The sequence below is a fragment of the Anarhichas minor genome, unplaced genomic scaffold (assembly GCF_050575085.1).
Source record: "Anarhichas minor isolate MPS153535 unplaced genomic scaffold, ASM5057508v1 ptg000003l, whole genome shotgun sequence".
NCBI classification, from domain to species: domain Eukaryota; kingdom Metazoa; phylum Chordata; class Actinopteri; order Perciformes; family Anarhichadidae; genus Anarhichas; species Anarhichas minor.
The window spans coordinates 12,575,832-12,595,071 of NW_027466449.1; the positions used below are offsets into that span (position 1 = coordinate 12,575,832).

The window sequence follows — 19,240 nt, forward strand, 5'->3', positions numbered from 1 at the left end:
CAGTAACAAAAGAGCCAGGGGTATATCACATTAGACAACAAAAATATATAAAACATACAGACCATGTACAGCCAAATAGTTTTACATATTGTTTAACATCCTTCAAGACATAACAAAATAGGCTGTTTTAATTGATGAGTTAATATGAATGAAAGATTTTGGAAAAAATAGGGATAAAACTGCAACTAAGTAGGCTACATTTACTCAAGCACCAAACTTAATTTCAAATTTGAGGTATTCAACTTTACTTGAGTATTTCCTTTTATGTCACTTACTTCTAATCCACTTCATCGCAGAGGCAAATATTGTACTTTTTTACTGCACTACTTGTCTACTATTACAGACTACAGACTATTTGTCTGACAGATTTAGTTACTTTCTCAGATTACAATTTTTCATACAATTCCTGTCAAGTGAATGTATCTAAAATTTGGTGATTCACAGTTAGATTTTTTTTGTGCTTTTGTGCTTTCCCAGTACTTAAGCAAAATAGACTATTTAAAACCCCTATTGTATCAGCTGGAAAATGAATCTTCACAAAGCTGAAAACATTCTCTATTCAGAGAAACATGGTTATCACGCGACAGGGACGCTACAAACATTTGATGATTTTATAGAATATGATGCATTGCTGTAGATTAACCTGACAACTGTCCATGGTGCTGATACACCCTTACATTTTAGCTCTCCTCTTCTCCTCTTCCCTCCTCGTGGCATCATGTCCCATCATCCACAAATGGTGCATTAACTGTAGAACAGTAGAAAAAACTAAAAAACAAGCGAGAAAAGTTTTGAAATGATGTTCTTTCTATTTAAACGGGCCTGCGTGAGGTCTGTCAGTTGAAAGCAACTCCCAACACAGCTGTGGTGGCGGAGGGATACCACTGCGCCTACAACTGTAAAGGAAGGATAGAAAGGAACATAGAGAACACACAGACTGGGACAAAATATATTTAAAATTGCAAAAACACGTTGAACTCTAAGCCAAAGTATGAAACGAAACTAAACATATATTTAATCGCTTCATGACGCCAGCTCTAAGTGGGGTTTCCTATTACAGTCAGCTGTTCCGTTTCAGTCCATTGTGTGGCATGATGGGAAGAGAGGAGGAGAATGAGCACTATTTTCCGTCGCGCAGTAACATTGTACTAGAGCGCTCCACCATCAGGGCCATCTTTGGTCGTCCTCGCCGGTGACAGTGTGGACAGTTTATTCCATTGGTCATGAATGCCTTATGATTCTTAAATAATACTTAACTCTGAACGAGTCGTTTAAAGCACGCGGGCAGAGAAAAGGGAGCTGAAATCCCCGGTTTGCGTGAAGTCAATTCTTTCCTTCAATTCCCTTCAATTCTCAAGGCAAAAAGAGGGCGAGACGGGAAAGGCGGTGATACAACATGGATGAGGAATATGATGTGATCGTTTTGGGCACCGGGCTCACAGTAAGTAGCCAGGCTTCATTTGCTTTTTTGCACGGAAACAAAACAGATTGATTGCGCGAGCTTCCTTAGGATTATTTAAGGCATGGATCCTCTCATCTATCCGAGCCCAGAAGCGAAAGCCTCCTGCATCCCTCTGTGCTTGTGACATTAGAAGATTGTTTTAAGAAACAATGTTTCTAAATCTACGTCGACATGCGTGTGCATGACAGAAAGCAAACAATCCGTCCAGGATTTAAAACATTTTTTATTGCTCTAACAGCCGGCTCAGTGTTGTGTTACAGCCAGGATCATCTTTTAGGCGTAACCCCACAGTGTGTCATGGTCCTCTTTGCATAGACAGGCCTCCATCCTGAGGTTGGCGCAGGCCTGAGCACGGGTTCATTAAATGACTGAGCCCTTCACTGCTGCTGCTCTCGCACACCCGATGCGGCAGAAATATGCCCGATACATTTTAAGAGATAATAATCCCGGTTGTCGCGTGCATAAAAGTCGACATTTTCAAATATCCTTTTGTGAATGCCACATTGATTTATATTTTATGATGTGCTAATGCCATGCGCATACTGTTCTAAGAATAGACATTATTACACATATTACTGTTATTATTATTATTACAGTAGATACATGGATGAACCGATCGTGTCGCGCATGCGCACACCGTTTCTTCGGTCCTCCCTGCACCCTTCTGTCAAAACCTCTTAACTGTCGTTCATGTCCTTTATTACATGTTAGGGAGACCCCTGTTCTAAGCCTTGTTTGTTTCATTTTCAAATTGATGTCATTGACTTTTGAATCTTGTTTCATGCAGGAATGCATTCTGTCCGGGATCATGTCTGTGAACGGGAAAAAGGTTCTACACATGGACAGGAACCCCTACTATGGTGGCGAGAGCTCCTCCATCACCCCTCTGGAGGAGGTAAAGGGCCCCTGGGATCTATAAAAGCAATCAATATATTTTATATCCCTCAGTACATCTCAGTTTACATCCCGTGCCATTGTGCATCAGCTGCTGTTTTTATTGTCTTCATTTGCTCACCGCCTTATCCTCCGAAATGCTTTGTCTTTTGCATCATAGATTTAATCCTCGCAGGATATTGCTTATGTTTCTCTTTACTGTCGTCTTCCACAGCTGTACAAGCGCTTCAGTCTTCCAGATAGTCCGCCCGAGTCAATGGGCAGAGGAAGGGACTGGAACGTTGACCTCATCCCCAAGTTTCTCATGGCCAACGGTCAGTCCCGCATCATTTTGTTGATCAATAAATTAATATATCACCATGAAACTCACTCATTATCATATAATGCGGAGAAAGATGGACACTTAGTACATAATTGGTGTTACTGATAAGGCCCAGGAATAGGGAATTAACTAATCAGACTAGGCAGTCTAGGTCTTGATGCAATTAAGGCAGAATGTTTGATTACAAATAATAAGATGTAACATGCGTTTGTCTGTGTGATTGCAGGTCAACTTGTGAAGATGCTGCTATACACAGAAGTGACACGGTACCTGGACTTTAAGGTAGTGGAGGGAAGCTTTGTCTACAAAGGCGGAAAGATCTACAAGGTGCCGTCGACCGAGACCGAGGCCCTAGCTTCAAGTAAGCTGCTCAAATATGTCTATGTCTAAGATATCAAGAGTAGAGTATACAAATCGCGTTTTAAGTGATCATGTACTACATCAATAAGCCTTTGATTGTATTTCCAGATCTGATGGGAATGTTTGAGAAGCGAAGGTTTCGGAAGTTCTTAGTCTTTGTGGCCAACTTCGACGAGAACGACCCCAAGACCTTTGAGGGCGTGGACCCCAAAACCACAACGATGAGGGATGTTTACAAGAAGTTTGACCTCGGCCAGGATGTCATTGACTTCACTGGCCACGCCCTGGCCCTCTACAGGACAGATGAGTAAGAACAACAGCATGATGTCAAGCATAAACTGCATTTATAATATTAACATGAAATAATGAAAATAACTAAAGATGCTGAAAAGACAGTTTAATAAAACGGTATGTACTTTTTGGCTGGGAATTAGCATAGAATTAGAGGTATCTCATTTCTGTTTATTCCTATTAATTATCTTCCTTTGTTGACTATTCTTCTCCTTCAGCTATCTTGATGTTCCCTGTTTGGAGACGATCAATCGTATCAAGCTGTATAGTGAGTCGCTGGCACGGTATGGGAAGAGCCCCTACCTCTATCCCCTGTATGGTCTGGGAGAGCTGCCCCAGGGATTTGCCAGGTTATTGTTAATATATTTTCTATCTATAGTGCTTTATTATAGAATACAGCTTGTCTTTAATAGTAAATAAAAACGTACCAACCCACTTCGTCATTTCAGATTGAGTGCAATCTACGGAGGGACCTACATGCTGAACAAACCAGTGGATGAGATAGTGATGGAAGATGGCCATGTGGTTGGAGTGAAGTCTGAGGGCGAGGTACGCTGATTTATTGTCCATGATTATGCAGATTTACAATCAGTCATTATTTTTTATTCAAGCAGAGGGGACGCAAAAGTTAGTCCTTTGAAATGCTTCAATGCGCATTGCCGTATCACTCCTGCTGCAGGTGGCTCGTTGTAAGCAGCTCATCTGCGACCCCAGCTACATCCCAGACCGCGTCCGGAAGGCGGGTCAGGTGATCCGTGTGATCTGCGTCCTCAGCCACCCCATCAAAAACACTAATGACTCCAACTCCTGCCAGATCATCATCCCTCAGAATCAGGTTAACCGCAAATCGGGTAAGGTTCATTGTCATTTTTTAACTAATCAACTGAATGGTAGAGAGTTTAGTTTAGTTTAGAAATTGTAGCAGTAAGACCAATTACAAAGATACCCTTTGTGTTAAATGTAATTGATTTGATGCTCCGGAGATATCAAGGAGCACTCTTATGACAACAAATAAAGCATTCATATTTCAAAAAGTGAAACATGCCAATTTTATTCCCACATTAGCTTTTTAACATACTAGTACTCTTAAAGCAGCTATAATCAATGTTCTTATATCAACAGTGGATCATTTGACTACTTGTATGTGAAAGGGGGCACTCATAATAACAAATCTGTCCGACTCCAGACTTCTCCTGAGCTCTACGGAGTGTTTTAATTTTCTGCTCCACAACGTTTCTGTCCTGGAGCACTTTCACGGCTCTCATCAGCTTGTTTCCAGATGCAGCTGACTGTTTTCAGGAAAAAAGCTCTAAAAATCCGCTGTAGCAGCACCACATGACGCAAGTTAGTGACTAGATGAGGAACATAGTTGAACTAAAGAACTAGACAGAGCTAAAAGGAGAGTATGAATATTGAAAGTGGCCAAAAGCATGATTAGAAAGAAACGTTAATGTTTCTCAATGTCTGCTGGGAGCATAAACAAGCAACTGTTTGCTAACAAGTTTCCAATATCAACTTTGAAGTGATATCCACTGCCTCCAAGTGGCCAAATAGAAAATCAGTTATTGTTGCTTTTAGACTTTCTTCTCCTCTGAACCCTTCTGTCAATTCTCCAGACATCTACGTGTGCATGATCTCCTATGCTCACAACGTGGCAGCCCAGGGGAAGTACATTGCCATCATCAGCACCACAGTGGAAACCAGCGAGCCCGAGGCTGAGATAGAGCCGGCCCTGGAGCTGCTGGAGCCCATCGACCAAAAGTCAGCATTTAAAAAATTCATGCATTCGTGGTTTAACAAACAAGCAGGCTACAAAACTAAACATGACGACAATGTGATATAAAATATGGAAGTAGCCCTGTGATAATACTTGTTAATGGAGTTTGTTTTTGTTTTTGACAGGTTTGTGGCTATTAGTGACCTTTATGAGCCCACAGATGATGGTACTGATAGCCAGGTAAGAGGAAAAACGTTTCCTGAGAAAAACAGAATTATATCATCGCTGTTAAGTGGAAACCTTGATTGTTCAAAACTGTTTCTTTTAAATAATAGCACATTGCCCTGTGTGTCTTTATATAAGGTCAAATACTTGCATGTGTCTTTAATATTTGACTTAAATCAAGCTCATATGGAGTCACATCGCTAGCTAGCTACGCTATTCTCCTTAGCAAAAACAAAAATAGGATATATTCTAAAGGATTGACATTCATGACACAGAGTTAGCATGCTAACAGGCTAAAGTAAGATGGTGGACTTTGTAAACACTACCTGCTAAACGTCAGCAGGTTAGCATTGTCACTGTGAGCGCGTTAGCATGCTGATGTTAGCATTTAGCTCAAATCACAGAGCCGCCAGCAAGGCTGTAGATTCTCAGTCCTGTCATTTTATCTTTCCCAGGTCTTCGCCTCAAGTTCCTATGATGCCACCACTCACTTCGAGACCACTTGCAACGACATCAAGGACATCTACAAACGTATGACCGGCAGCGACTTTGACTTTGAGAACATGAAGCGCAAACAGAACGATGTGTTTGGGGAGGATGAGCAGTGAGCGGTAGAGGGGCTTCAAAGAGAGGGCGGGGCCGGAGGAGGAGGCGGGGCGAAAAGTGGCGAAAGAGGCGGCAGTGCTTGTGGTAGAGGGCCAGGCCTGTAAAAACAAATGGCTGGGAGCGTGGCGGATAGGGTGTGTTCCTGAGCTCTGCCGGCCCTCAGCCATTTGCCTCCTTTTCCTTATGTCCCTCTCTCTCTTGAAACACGTTCAAACACATAAATGCTCACAAACACACACACACACACACACACACACACACACACACACACACACACACACACACACACACACACACACACACACACACGTACCAATACTCACAATCCTTATCTCTGTCACTGAAAAGCAGGGTTGATACGGTCTTTCATTCCATTGTAGAATTTACAGTATAATCATGTCTTAACTATTATCATTAGAGGTGAATTTATTACTTGTTGTTGGCGATTTTCAACGCATTTCATTCTTTCTGTAACGTCTTTCTCCTCTTATCCGAGGTTGGGTGGATGGAAGATTGATGGGATTGAGAGGTCTGAACTGCGAGCTCTGACACAAGAGATCTGTAATGGTTTAGTGTAGAATCCTCTGGAAGGGTCACCTCCAGTTGACATGCATGCATCTTTTACACACAGTAGTATTGTACATAGACTCAAAATGACACTGCGATATAAAGGCTGGACCATTCCACACATCGCTCCTGTCAACCCTGCTTTCACTTTCCTCTTACTTGGTCGTTTACCTGTTTTTTTTTTCGTCAAAAGACGCCGCTCCTTTTGGCAAAATCTGTTGGTCAGGCGTGAAAAAAAATGTGATGAAAAATTACATATAAATGGGCTGTTCTGTCAACTGATAGTGCTCACTTTGCAATGCTGTTGTGTTCCCTGTGCTAGCAGGCAAGCTAACCAGTGGCTATTAACTGTCACCCACCCCACCTCCGCAAAAAACTGTTCCTTTGTTTATCTCTGTTGTGTGATGTAAATTTTAAATTTGAATAGTTTACTTTCTAACATTTTTAAATTATTGAAGAGTTTTATTTCTATATATTTGGTGCCCATTTCACTGGCTGAATTTATGAAGTTTACAGATCTGAGGTTGAAACTGTGGTCTTCAAGTTGGGAGAAAAGGGAACGTCTGAAGCAAAAGAGGCATGGAGAGGATTCTTCTAGTGTTAGACGAGGCTTTCTATGAAGTACTCTGGAGGATTTGGAATGAGCGATGAAAAACAGATTGATTACGTCAAATTGTACTTGAAATTGAAATGCAAGAAGTTTGTTCTTGAGAAAAGAATGTATGTGGGAAATGTTTTGGATTTTGGAAAGTTTCACTTTTGAGTGAAGAGGATGAAGACTGAAATTTCGGCTCATAGTGAAAAGCACCAGATTGTGTCTTGGTTGTTTCAACCCTTGTGTATGTCATTTAGGTAAGTCATTCCCTGGGGGACTAAATCCTATGGAAAATTGTAGTTATAAATAGAGGGAAAAGCTGGATATTCCCATAACATTCAAAGACTTTGTAGCAAAGGTATGAAGCCACAGTTGTAGGTGCTGCCCCACAAGAACGAACCAAGATGCTTTTATTTGGTTTTAGCCTTAATTTGGGGTCTTATTAAAATTGTTGGGCCCTTTCAAAAGTTGCCTACTTTGTTTCAACTAATCGTTAGTGGCAGGTCCGTCTAGTGCCAAAAAATGGTGTTGCTCTTATTGGCAAAAGTTTCTGGCAATGTTAAAAGTAGTTTGTTGTTGTCTGTTGCTTCGCAGATCTGACTAAATACTATAGAAGGGACATTGTTTTCTATCAGGGCTGTTATTGTACACCTGAGTGGAGGCAGTCCTCATATCTCTGCAGTGCACGTTCACTTTCAGCCAGATTGATCTGTGGTTTGTTACACATCAACAACAAACAGATGAGACGCCTGATCGTTTTCTTTAAAACACTGAAGCGGTTCCATCTCACTTCCATTCCACCACGACAAATCCCTGAGCAACTCTAAACAAAAGTTATCCCGTGTTTGGGGTGTTGACGTGTCTTATTGTTATGCTCTATTTATTTAAATTTCACTGACGTATTGTGGAAAGGTTTATGTCAAATGCTGAATATGCTATGCTATTAGATCATGTTCTGATGATAAAAAAAAGGATTTTAAAGTGATGCACACAGAAAATTCTTTGTTTTTGTTTGTTATTTGCTGTGTCATGTGTTACGTTCACCTTATTCAGTGATCATTCCAGTGTTGCATCATGATTTATTATGATTATTAGCATTCCTAAGAAACCGGTTTTGAAGGAAGGATAAAAAGCAACAGTCAGTCAAAATCTATCCAGCTGTGTGTTCACGATGTGCATCATTCAGCACTGTCTGTGGTCTTCATCCTGGAAACATGTTATCTGATAAAAACTGGAATACTGTTTACTTTTTTTGAACATAGACATATCTGAAGGCCTCCCTCTCCTGCCCTTCCTCAGCATCAGATACTGTCATCTCTTTTTATTTATTGAAAACAAAAGCCTCATGTGTGGTGTACCGTTTTAATTTCCATCCAGTTTGGCATTTTTGGAAACCACTATTGACAATATCCCTTGAAATTGACAAAAGAAATAGTTCAGGCTGAGTAGTAGAAAACTTACTGTCCTTGTTTGATCACTAGTTTGTGAGCAATGCCTAATGTCTTGTGTAACAAATAAAATGAATTAAACTATGAATGAAATGATAGAAAAATAAAAAGCACATGGCAAACCTGGAAAGATTTTGTTTTGTGTATCCTCTTTAAGATGCAATCACAATATCCAGGAGAGTTTTGTGGGAAGAGTATCTACACATACATAATATTTTATATACACTTGTACTCGAAAAATACAACTTACAGAATAATACAGTTTTTATAATTACAAGGCTTTGCTTGATAATCATTCAAAGATGAAATATAAGAATAATCGAATAAACATCTTTGAAGTCGTGAACAGAGTTAGTGTGCAAGGCATTTTGGAGTGAGCACAAACTGCTGCAGCACAAATGGACATCTTGTGGTTGCCAATACGAACAGGACAACACGGCGTCTCTGTCATAGATACAGAACACAGAGCTGGAGTCCAAATCAAATTCACTGATGGAAGACAACAGCATCGTCCAGTCCATTATATTTGTCGAACCACACTTCCTCATTACGCTTATAAAATGTCACCCCCTCTTTTCTAAGCACACCTGTGTTCCACTGCTCCTTACAGAATATTAGACAATGTGTGGCGACGTGTCATTTTAGCCTCACAGAGTCCCAATTCTTGCTCTTCCTTTGTCCAATAACCAAGCCGTGACAACTGCTGTGACCTGAGCTGTGCAGCAGAGAGGCAACAAGGCGGAGCAGACCCAGCTAGAATTACACATGATCTACCACGTAGCTCTCGTATGGATGACCCAGTAGTCTCTCTACCTCTGCCTTGGGCACCACCCAGCACTTGCCCATGTGGTGTTTCCGCACCGTGTCTTTCAGCGTCTTGTCCTGCAAGGTGACCCGCATTTTCTCTGGTCCCCACCTCAGGATCCCCGTGGCTGAAATCGCCTCATTGTGCGCACCTCCACTCAGATAATCTTTCACCGCTGTCACACTCATGTCAGCGTGCTGAAACTGGCCTGTAGGCAGACAAAGGACAGCAGAGGTGGAGAGTAACTAAGTGCATTTACTCTACTAAAACCAAGGTACTTGTACTTCAGTATTTCAATTTCATGCTACTTTCTATTTGTGCTCCGCAACATTTTGGAAGGAAATATTGTATTATTTACATTTATCTGACAGTTTATTTTTTTTAATTTTACATATAAAACCTCAAATTAGATTACAAAAAACAAAAAAACACCTTGTTTAAGAGTAAACCAGTGGTTTCCAACCTTGTCACATTTCAAATGTTTATAAGTTGCAAACAGTTCCACCAATGTGACATTTCTCCTCTAAAATCGGTACACATTTTTATAGCTTTACTTTACCTTTTTCCTGCTGTATCTCATGTCCCGTCACATTAAATCTAGGGCCTGACCCCTAGGTTGGGAGCCATTATACTACTTACTACTACTACTACTACTACTTAACTGTATATAAAGAAATTAAATGCAGCTACACCTCATCCAGCTACAACAGCAATTTGCTGCTATTGATGCGTCAATATAACAATCAAATATTGTCACATATAATCAGTCACTGGACATTTTTCTGCAGGATGAGTACTTACTTCACTTTTACTTTACTTTTTAAACTTCAAGTACATTAGGATGATAACAGTTCTGTAGTGCACTTAAGTAGGAATGAAGGACAGTGAGCAGCATACAAAGATCCAGGGAAAGCTGACAGTGAAGAATATATGTGTACATACCCAGCAGGCCTTGGGTTGAAGCAGATAAACCCCGTCCATCTGTGATGTAGAAACCCAGGTGAGCCATCTGCAGGTAGCTGGGGTGTTCATAGTGATGGACCATAACCAGGAACCGCACACCCTTGTTCAGCTCGATCCAGCAGCTCCGATGGTTGTCCACAGTGACCGTCACACCCTGCCTCGCCACGGACCCTTGCTGATTGATGGGAAGATGATCCCGCCCTTCCCCTTCCACCACTACAGCGTCCAATGAGAGGGTGATCATGATGTCGCCAGAGCCGCCTGTGGCTGAGGAGATGGTGAGCCGGTCGAAGTAAGTTCGGGTACGGTCTTCTACACCGTGTTTGGAGGGAGCTCCCATTAGGTGGCCGTCAACAATGATGCCTTAAGGAGGAAGGGAGCACACATTTAGCAATACACTAGTAACACATATTAGTTGATGTTAAAACATGTATATTTATTTCACCGAACTGAAATGAGAGATATTATTTGTAAGCATACCTCTCTCTGGTTCCTCTATCAGTCTGAGAACGTCATTAGCTCTGCCGTCTACTGTGAAACACAGGTTCTGATGCAGCTTTGGCAGCTGGACCACAAAATGAGGATCTCCATCAACTACAACAGACGACATTTCAGCATTAATACGACACAGGTACGTGAAATATTTTAATTTATTTGACATTCTAATTGAAAACATAAAATGTTAAATTCTTGACCTGATGAAGAGAAGACCCGGATGGTGCTCAATCTGGAGGGAGCACTATCTAAAAGCACAAGACATTCAACTGAAGGACAGTCCTCCTCACTCCCAAACACTGAAATCAATGACAGGACTACACAGATATTGCAAGCATGCGTGTCTCTATAAGAAATTACGTATTATTTAAGACATGCAGCTGTTAACAACACCCACTGAATACTTACCAAATGATCCAGAGTCTGCAGTATCATCCCCTAGAATTAAGTCAGAAATGTATTTTTAAGGCCCGAAAAGCACAGAATCACTTCTAATAAGAATTTGAAACTTACAAGTATCATAGTTGAGATCGTAGTCATAGTCATAGGTTGCATCATAGTCTGGGAAACGGAGGCAAGCAATGAGAACCTAAGTTCAGGACACGTTCTGCTGCTCATGAGGTAATTTAGATTTTACAGCGGACAACGGTATAACAAGCATTACATGTTATACTCACCTTTCACAAGGTCGATATCTATAAGAGATAGAATATGAGATTGATTTATATTCAGTTCCGATGCTGTCGTGTGCTGATTATTATGGTATATCATAATCCAACAGCTGTAAGAGTATCTTATTACATTTATTTCATTTTTACCAGATAAAATGTAATAAAAAATTCAGAACAAAAAGTGGTCAATGTCACTGAAATATAAAGAGAAAATTCACTTTCACCTTTTCTTTGAATGAAAGTAGAGACATCTAGTAGAGAGATAAATAACATTCAATTAGGAATACATATACAAAAGTCTGCATCCTTGAAATTCAGCTTGAAACTTGACTGATAATGGCAGATTAGACTCGACAGACGAAACAGAGCGTAACCTACCCAGAAGCCCTGCTGCTTCCCACAGGCGTGGCCCATCTGTCACACCAGGCATAGGAGCAAAGGTGGCCGACACGAAGGTTGCGATGCTCAGGTCTGTGTTGTTGTCATCCACAGCTGGAGCAGGTGCCGGGGTGGGAGAGGTGAGCGGAGACAACAGCTCAGGCACAGCGGTGGTGATTTTAGGAACATCTGGAGCAGATGTGGGGGTGTTTTCTGCCTCTGCGGAGGGCACAGTCGCTTTGACAGGATGCAGGGGTGTCCTCACTGTACTGGGCTGAGGGGTAAGAGGTTTCCCGGGCAGAGGTGCAGGGTCGGTTCTGACCGAGCTGAGCTCAGGTGTGGTGCTGGTGGTGAATGTTGACATTGTGGTGGTTGTGGAGGGCGTGGTTGTTTTCAAGGCTTTGGGCTGCGGGGTGTAGACTTTTCCAGGTGCAGGGGGTGGCGTGGTTTTTAGAGCATTCAGCAGAGAGGTGGGTATCTTACCAACAGGAAAAGGAGGAGGAGGAGGAGGAGAAGCCATTTTGGATTCATTGTGGGAAGGAGTGGGCTTTTTACCCGAGAATGGAGCTGGGGCAGTTTTGACAGAGCTGGGACTTGAAGTTGTTGTGGTTTTCTTGGATGTTGCTGTTTTTGCTGTGGAAGTTGGTGATGAGATTTTTTTTGTTTGCTTTTGAGGTGGCTGCGGAGGGTCTGGTTTGTTTTTTTCAGACCTGGGGATAGAAGGTGCACTAGGCTTCTTTGCAGGACCAGCAGCTGATATTTTGGTGGCGGCAGTAGTCGTTGCTGTGGTGGTTATAGTGGCTGCGGTGGTGGGTCGTGTGGTGGTTGGAGTTTGAGCTGCTTCATCTGTGTCTGGCTTAACTACAACTAAAGAAGTGACTGGTGTTACAAAGTTATACTTGAGGGATAGGTTGGTGGCCTTGTCTGCCAGTAACCTTTGAGTTGCAGGGTCAGTAGCATTCAGTTTGGCCAGTAACAGCTCTTTGATGGTGAAATACGCCCAGAGACGGCGCACAAAACTGGATGTTCCTTCTAAACCTCCCGAACAGTCTAGTGATTCTGCACTTCCGTTCCCCTTAGCATGGGAAATCAACACATCGTTCTCCAACTTGACACGCTGCTTTAAATCAGTGGCGGATATTGACACCTTTAAGTCCATGAGCCCTGGTTTGACCCTCCCTGCCACCACCAACTCCGAGCCTTGGAAGTAATTCGGGAACATGGCGCGGGTGATGTCAAACGCCTGATCGTCCAGGTACGACAGCTGGATGTCTGATAGCAAAGGGCTAGCTACTTCATCAAAGAAGCCCTTCAGCTGCAAGGCTGCATCTGCATCCTCATACACCATCCTCGCCACACCACGGTTATCCAGAGCAAGGCGTTTCAGGAGGAGGAAGTCTGCATCGTCTCCAAAGGCAATGCCAAATAGAGAGGAGGAGCCCAAAGCTTTCTTGGCGTTGCTAAGGATGGTGTCACCAGCTGTTACTCCGATGGTTGCCTCCCCATCAGTAAGGAAAATTACCAGAGGGACTCGATGGGATGAGAGGTGGTTGGAAGAGTCGGAGGATGGAGGGTTGACGAGCTGGGCAGCTGACAGCAGCGCTGCATTGATATTGGTCCCTGATACAGAAGAGTGGATCAATCAGTTTTGAAGGAAAAGAACAAACAAACAATACGAAAGTTTGATATGATGATCACCTTGACTACAATGCCACAATTCAAACAGTATCACATTTCAACTCACATCCCTCTGCAATAATCATCTTCACAAAGTCTTTGGCATCTCGTACATTCTGCCGAGTCGCCCGGACTGTTCGTCCTTTCTTCCAGGTGTGAACCTTGTCTGAGAAGGTGATGATATTGAAGTGGTCTCCCTCTCTAAGGTCCCCGAGAATGGTGCCCATGGCCTGCTTGGTCTACTGACACAAATTATTAGAATTATTGACAGAAATTCCAAGTTATCTTTGCAGAATATTGTTATATTTTACTGAGTTTTCTCATTGTAGAACCATAATGGACTCCATGAGGTTTGTCCACTTTACCTGTTTTATCTTGGTGCCTATCATTGAGCCACTGACATCAATGACGAATATAACATCCTTAGGAACCACAGGAAGCCCTCTGGGTGCAAAGTAATGCACAAAGTAGCCATCATACACCTGGAGAAAATATAAAAATGAATGGGGGAGAAGACAACCTTTACTGGTACCAATAACACATTCCTGTATTGTGACAAACACTCAAACACGCCAGGCATGAACAGATGCTCCTGACCTGGACTTCCCCCATGAGGTCTCTGAGGTCCACATCATACTGGATGATGAAGTCTGCGTTAAGACCTTTGGAGGAGATGCTGTTCTGCTGCTGTGGAGTGGGACTGTAGCGAACCCGAGCACAGCCAGCGCTATGCTCAACATGAGTGGAGGCAGGGGCGTCTGCATCACCTGTAGGAAAGTAGCATCCATGTAGCAGTAATAAGAAATGGTAAAAAATAATTACAACATTTCAATTAAAGGAATAGTTAGACATTTTGGGAAAGAGAGAGCCGGGCTAGCTGTTTCCATGTTTCTATTGTTTATGCTAAACTAAGCTTACAAATTATATTTACTGCAAAACTGAGAATGCCATCAATCTTCTAATCTAACACTCCTGGAAAAAGTGAATTTGCTTATTTCCCAAAATATTATGACATATAAACTACTCCTTGAAACACTAATGTCAATCAAAGAATTGTTATTCATTCTATAGTCAGGGAATCAAGGAGGAAGCCTCTTGAGATTCCTGAAAGCATTTACAGTTACTGCTCTAAACACCTGATGGTAGGTAGAAGGCGGTGTACCTGTACTTCAAAACAGTGCAGTAGCATTGAAGGTTCTGTCATATTTTACCTTGAGCAGTGTTGGAGAGCAGCCGGCTCGTCTTGAGAGGAAAGGCTTTGATGAAACTGATGCCCGTCCGCTCCGTTATACTGACGTCTAACGTGAGGTTCTGCACAGTCTGTCCTGGCCTCAAACCCAAACTAAGCTCATAGCGGCCGAGTCGACGAGGCAACAGCTCCTCGTAGGACAGGGAGAAGGACATCCGAGCTCCTGACGGCACGCTTACCGCCACACGAAACTTTTCAATCTCCCTCTCTCTGGAACGCAGCAGAGTAAGAGGGAAGCAAATCTCACAATATTGGATTGGATGTCAGTCTCCTCTTACAAACGTAGTAGGATGACATTGCAAAAGAAACTGATTTACATTCAGAAATTTTATTTTTGTGGAAATTAAAGAAAAAATAAATAAATATGGGACTGACTTTGTAGCAACAAGTCCAGCTGTTTTCCCTTGCTTCTTAGCGGCATCGTAAATTTTCCTGGCAGCGGCTCTTTCCTTCACTTGGGCCACATACACCTTTCCATTGGAGGTGCTGATGGGAAAAAGGAAAGAGGAAGAAGAAACAGCTTTCTGTGTGAGTCACAGTAGCCAGATTATATTTCAGTCAGAAACACGCCTGGCCTGCGTTGAGTTGCTGAGCGTGATTTACTTTATTTTGCTGCTTGTATTTCCAGAGCGATCACAAAGCTGCTTCACAAGCATGCATCATGCGTGTTTACAAATAGAGTTCATAGCATGTAAAGGGGAAGTGGGGTCATAAACAGGGCGAGTGGAAAAGAGTAATTTCCCTTTTAAAACAGCATTAATGAAGAGAGATCTTGCAGGCAGATGACGCTCCGAGGGAGTGCCGCTGTCGGCTACACCCGCCAAAATCCCCAACCAAAACCACCGCTCCAAAGTGGGATCCAATTCACCCAGTGCACGTCCTAGACTTCGGTGACCACTGATGTCACGTGACAAGGTACTAAATTAAGGTCAAGTCCTTTGAACAAATATATCCAATGAGAAAAAGAAACATCTAAGGGCTAACTAAAATAAACCCACTGGCTTGAAGAGGGTCTTGTTTGAGTAACAGAGCAGAATGGCAAGAGTGGAAAATGGAGGCGCTTGTATTTGTGGCTGGCCGAGAGGGGGGTGAAGGAACGTGTGTACATCAGTGACCTACACACAGAACACAGAGTTCTTAGTTTGACACAGAAATGCCAAAGAACTTACGCAACATATTTGCCACAGCTTTTTTTTCCCCCTTCTGGGGTATTTGGTGATGTGCAGACGACTGTAAAGGTTCCGACGGTGAAAAGGTGTATGTGTTAGTGTGCGTGTGAATGAAAGACAGAAGTGAAGAATCATGGTTGTAAAAAAAAAAAAAAAGACCTGTACTAGCTCCAAACTCACACATACTTAAAAAATAGAAGTCCACGTCCACCTCCGTGTAGGCACGCATACATACAGTCGATGTAGGCATGTGTGTGTGTAGCGTATCTAAACTGGCAGGCTGCCTCAGTAAACTGTGCAGGGGAGAAAAGAGGGACTGGGCAAACTCCTGTCATTTTCTCTATTAACTTTCTGACTTGCATTTACAAAGCCTGGCATTCATCTGCCCTCAGGTTCCCCCTCCTCCTGACCTGTTTCCGCTCCCAAATCCAGCTCCAGGTTTGATGTTTGGCCTGCAGTGTTGACTTATTTGTTTTGTTTATATTTAGCATTTTTGAAGGAGAGTGCTCAGCAAACACTCTTAGTAATCAAATCGTGCATCTCTCCTCTGGACCGGATTTCTAGTTCCTGACATAATTCTTCTGAAGTTGTATTTCTGGATGCTGCCCATTAATGAGTACATTACCTTTATTTATTTAAAACTCTCACCATATTGCAGGTTCGTATTATTTATACAGGCAAGAAACAATATTTCCTGTCAATACTTTTGACTTAGGTGACCCCATTTGTTGGAATTACCATTCAAAACACAGTAAGTGAAACAATGATTGGTAGCATTTCCTGACTTTCCTAGTGATGTTAGAGATCAGATGTAAAGGAAATTGAAAGACAGACACTCAAATACACTAATAAACAAATTCAGGAAGTCATGATGTAGAAACGCTGTACACTGTAGAAGAGAAAGACGATGACTCACATGGTGAAGTTGGAGATGAAAGCAGAGGAGGGAAGGTCCACCTCAAAGGCAGCCTCCTTGGTGATGGGGAGCTGGTTCCATACTGAACTCTGGACTGTGGTAATAGCATAGCGGGACACCACTGAACACCTCACATGGTAGTCAGTCACCTTCAGCTAGTGACATCACAAATAGATGCATACATCTCATTTCATTACATATCACATAGGAGTACAGCACTGTTTGACAAGGAGGGGCAAGACACATTATTGTGATCCCCTGTCTATGCAAGTGGAGCTAATAGCAGTGGAAGAAGTATTCACTAGATTCTTTACTTAAGAAAATGAAGTACTAATATCACACTGTGCAAAAACTTCACAACAAGTAAGCGTCATGTATTCAAAACCTTAATTTAGTAAAAGTATGTATCAGCAAAATGTACCAATCAAAAGTAAAAGTAGTCATTGTGAGGAAAAACATTTCCTGTCAGTGTTGTTTATCATGATATTTTTGGATTAATAGTTCTGCTACATTATGTTGCATTTTACTGCTGCAGATGTTTATGGCTGTGCTAATTTTAACACATTTTACTGTTGGGTAATTTACAGCAATGCTTCATATTCTGTAAGTCTGTAGCATCGCTGTGCTGTGAGAAGCATCTATCTCTTAAAAAGTCAACTTTTCATGATCTCAGAACCCCCCCCCCCCCCCCCCCCCATGTCACGGTTGGTGGCCCTGCAACACAAAGCATGGTGTCTCTGTCCTCCTGTTTACTCGGGTAACGCCGGCGCCTGCTGAGACCAATCTGGTCAGTGCTGGCCACATTACTGCATGACGAGGAGACAGGCAGGAGAAAGAGAGCCACATCAGCCCTGCAGCTCACTGGTATTTAGGAAGGCTGTGGTCTGTGCTATTCAAACTAAATTACTGTATGCTTGCAGGGGATTGCTTCACAGTTAACCTTGATGCAAACTGAGGAAAAACATAGTGGAGCTACTGATGATCCCCTGAGAGGTGCTGATGGTTGTTTCCCTGTCTGTGAAGCTTGTTCTGAGAGTCACTTTGTATCAGTGGTGGAAAAAATGAAGTACTTTTACTCAAGTACCGTACAAATTTGACGTATACGAGCCCATTTTATGATACTTTATACGTCCACTCCACTACATTTCAGAGGGAAACTTTTTACTGCACTACTATTATTTGACACAATTCAAAACATAATTTAACAAACAACATAAACAGTTTGTAAAATACAATTTGTTTAAGATGTTTAATATAGCTTGGCCCAATTGATATGTCTCTAGTAGTTCTTGACTTTTCCTCTCTAAACGTTTCATTGGATCTTGAATATTTCACAAAAAATCTAATATTAGAGAAAAGTCTAATATATTAATAGAAATGTGTGTAAAAGACCTTCAATAATATTCCTTTCTCTTGCATTCATAGATATAATACATGTTTAACGGGAGTGAAGAAAGAGAGAATCTCATATTTTGAAGCAGGAGGAGATCCAATCGCACTTATGTGACACAATTTATGACAGCAGCAGCAAAAACTTACCACTGCTTTTGTTGGTTTGCTTTGACGTCTTACTCTCTGGGAAAGAAACAAGCAAGTTAAACATGTGCATTTTGTAAAATGTGCTTTAAATTAAACCCAATGGCACATGGCGATGATGCGTAATATCATTTATTTGTTTGTTGAAAATGCCTCCTTTTTGGAGTAATCTCCACAATCTGCCTACGTGAGGGTTGGGTCAAGATTTTGTGTCAAAATAGTCTGAATCAAAGTCATTCATGAATGGAGGGAAGTGGAACTGGAAACAAATGCTTTCACTGTATACAGGGCCAGTGAGGTCTGCACGGTTTGCTCTCAAATGTTAATTTTGCACACAAGTCATTGCTGTGTCAATACATTACCACATAGGCTGGTCACTGCTGGGAGTTTAACATAAACAAGTTTAAGAGTGGAAAACATTTGTAAGTATTCATATAAATTAAGTTAATTGATATCAAAAATAGGGCTATTTCATATGTTCGGTCTAGGTGAGACACTGTACTGGTTGTATTAGAGCTGCTAAAGCTCGAATGGACTTTTAAATCTCTAACAGAATTCTGCAGACCAACCAAGCACATATTTTTGATTCAGGAGTGGTTAAAGTTCAGCTATTATTGTTTACAAGTTATGTTTTATTATTGTTAAACTATTCTCCTGCCTTCATTCAGCCTGGTTTAACAGAGGGGGGTGTTTTCAAAAAGTGGCACAAATTGCAGCATTGCAACTTTTGACACAAAACCGAAAAGGGCAAATAAAAGGAAAATATACCTGTAAGAGATAATCTGCTCCAAGGTTTGCTTCATAATCCTTTGATAATCCCTCTTGCACGTAGAAAGTGAAGAACACTAGAATGCACTGAATCTTTAAGTTCATCATGTCCATAGTAATTCAGGT

At 41.9% G+C, this 19,240-nt stretch overlaps 2 protein-coding genes across 2 annotated transcripts; one reads left to right on the forward strand and one right to left on the reverse strand.

The window, feature by feature from the left end:
• Window positions 1-1,069: 1,069 nt before the first annotated feature.
• gdi1 (GDP dissociation inhibitor 1) lies at window positions 1,070-8,617 on the forward strand. The gene is made up of 11 exons (XM_076098433.1): window positions 1,070-1,441; window positions 2,250-2,357; window positions 2,571-2,670; window positions 2,905-3,039; window positions 3,147-3,345; window positions 3,548-3,679; window positions 3,779-3,878; window positions 4,009-4,180; window positions 4,946-5,090; window positions 5,232-5,286; window positions 5,727-8,617. Exons 1-11 carry the CDS (start codon window positions 1,397-1,399, stop codon window positions 5,877-5,879), a joined length of 1,344 nt encoding a protein of 447 aa, XP_075954548.1. The 5' UTR covers window positions 1,070-1,396; the 3' UTR covers window positions 5,880-8,617.
• Window positions 8,618-9,246: 629 nt separating this feature from the next.
• itih6 (inter-alpha-trypsin inhibitor heavy chain family member 6) lies at window positions 9,247-19,228 on the reverse strand. Its single transcript, XM_076091726.1, has 17 exons — window positions 19,115-19,228; window positions 18,350-18,385; window positions 16,811-16,965; window positions 15,101-15,211; window positions 14,688-14,935; window positions 14,074-14,243; window positions 13,842-13,958; window positions 13,544-13,715; window positions 11,800-13,419; window positions 11,646-11,672; window positions 11,428-11,445; window positions 11,264-11,311; window positions 11,159-11,188; window positions 10,951-10,998; window positions 10,736-10,849; window positions 10,235-10,618; window positions 9,247-9,500 (listed from the first exon to the last, which is right to left on the reverse strand). The coding sequence occupies exons 1-17, from the start codon at window positions 19,226-19,228 to the stop codon at window positions 9,247-9,249; spliced, it is 3,666 nt and encodes a 1,221-aa protein (XP_075947841.1).
• Window positions 19,229-19,240: the final 12 nt, after the last annotated feature.

Coding starts and splice junctions, on each gene's coding strand:
- gdi1 (XM_076098433.1), top strand. CDS start 1,397: ATGGATGAGGAATATGATGTGATCGTTTTGGGCACCGGGCTCACA. Junction 4,181..4,945: donor TCAGGTTAACCGCAAATCGG/GTAAGGTTCATT, acceptor TCAATTCTCCAG/ACATCTACGTGTGCATGATC. Junction 5,091..5,231: donor CTGGAGCCCATCGACCAAAA/GTCAGCATTTAA, acceptor TGTTTTTGACAG/GTTTGTGGCTATTAGTGACC.
- itih6 (XM_076091726.1), bottom strand. CDS start 19,228: ATGGACATGATGAACTTAAAGATTCAGTGCATTCTAGTGTTCTTCACT. Junction 18,386..19,114: donor GAGCAGATTATCTCTTACAG/GTATATTTTCCT, acceptor TTTCTTTCCCAG/AGAGTAAGACGTCAAAGCAA. Junction 10,850..10,950: donor CCGGGTCTTCTCTTCATCAG/GTCAAGAATTTA, acceptor CGTCTGTTGTAG/TTGATGGAGATCCTCATTTT.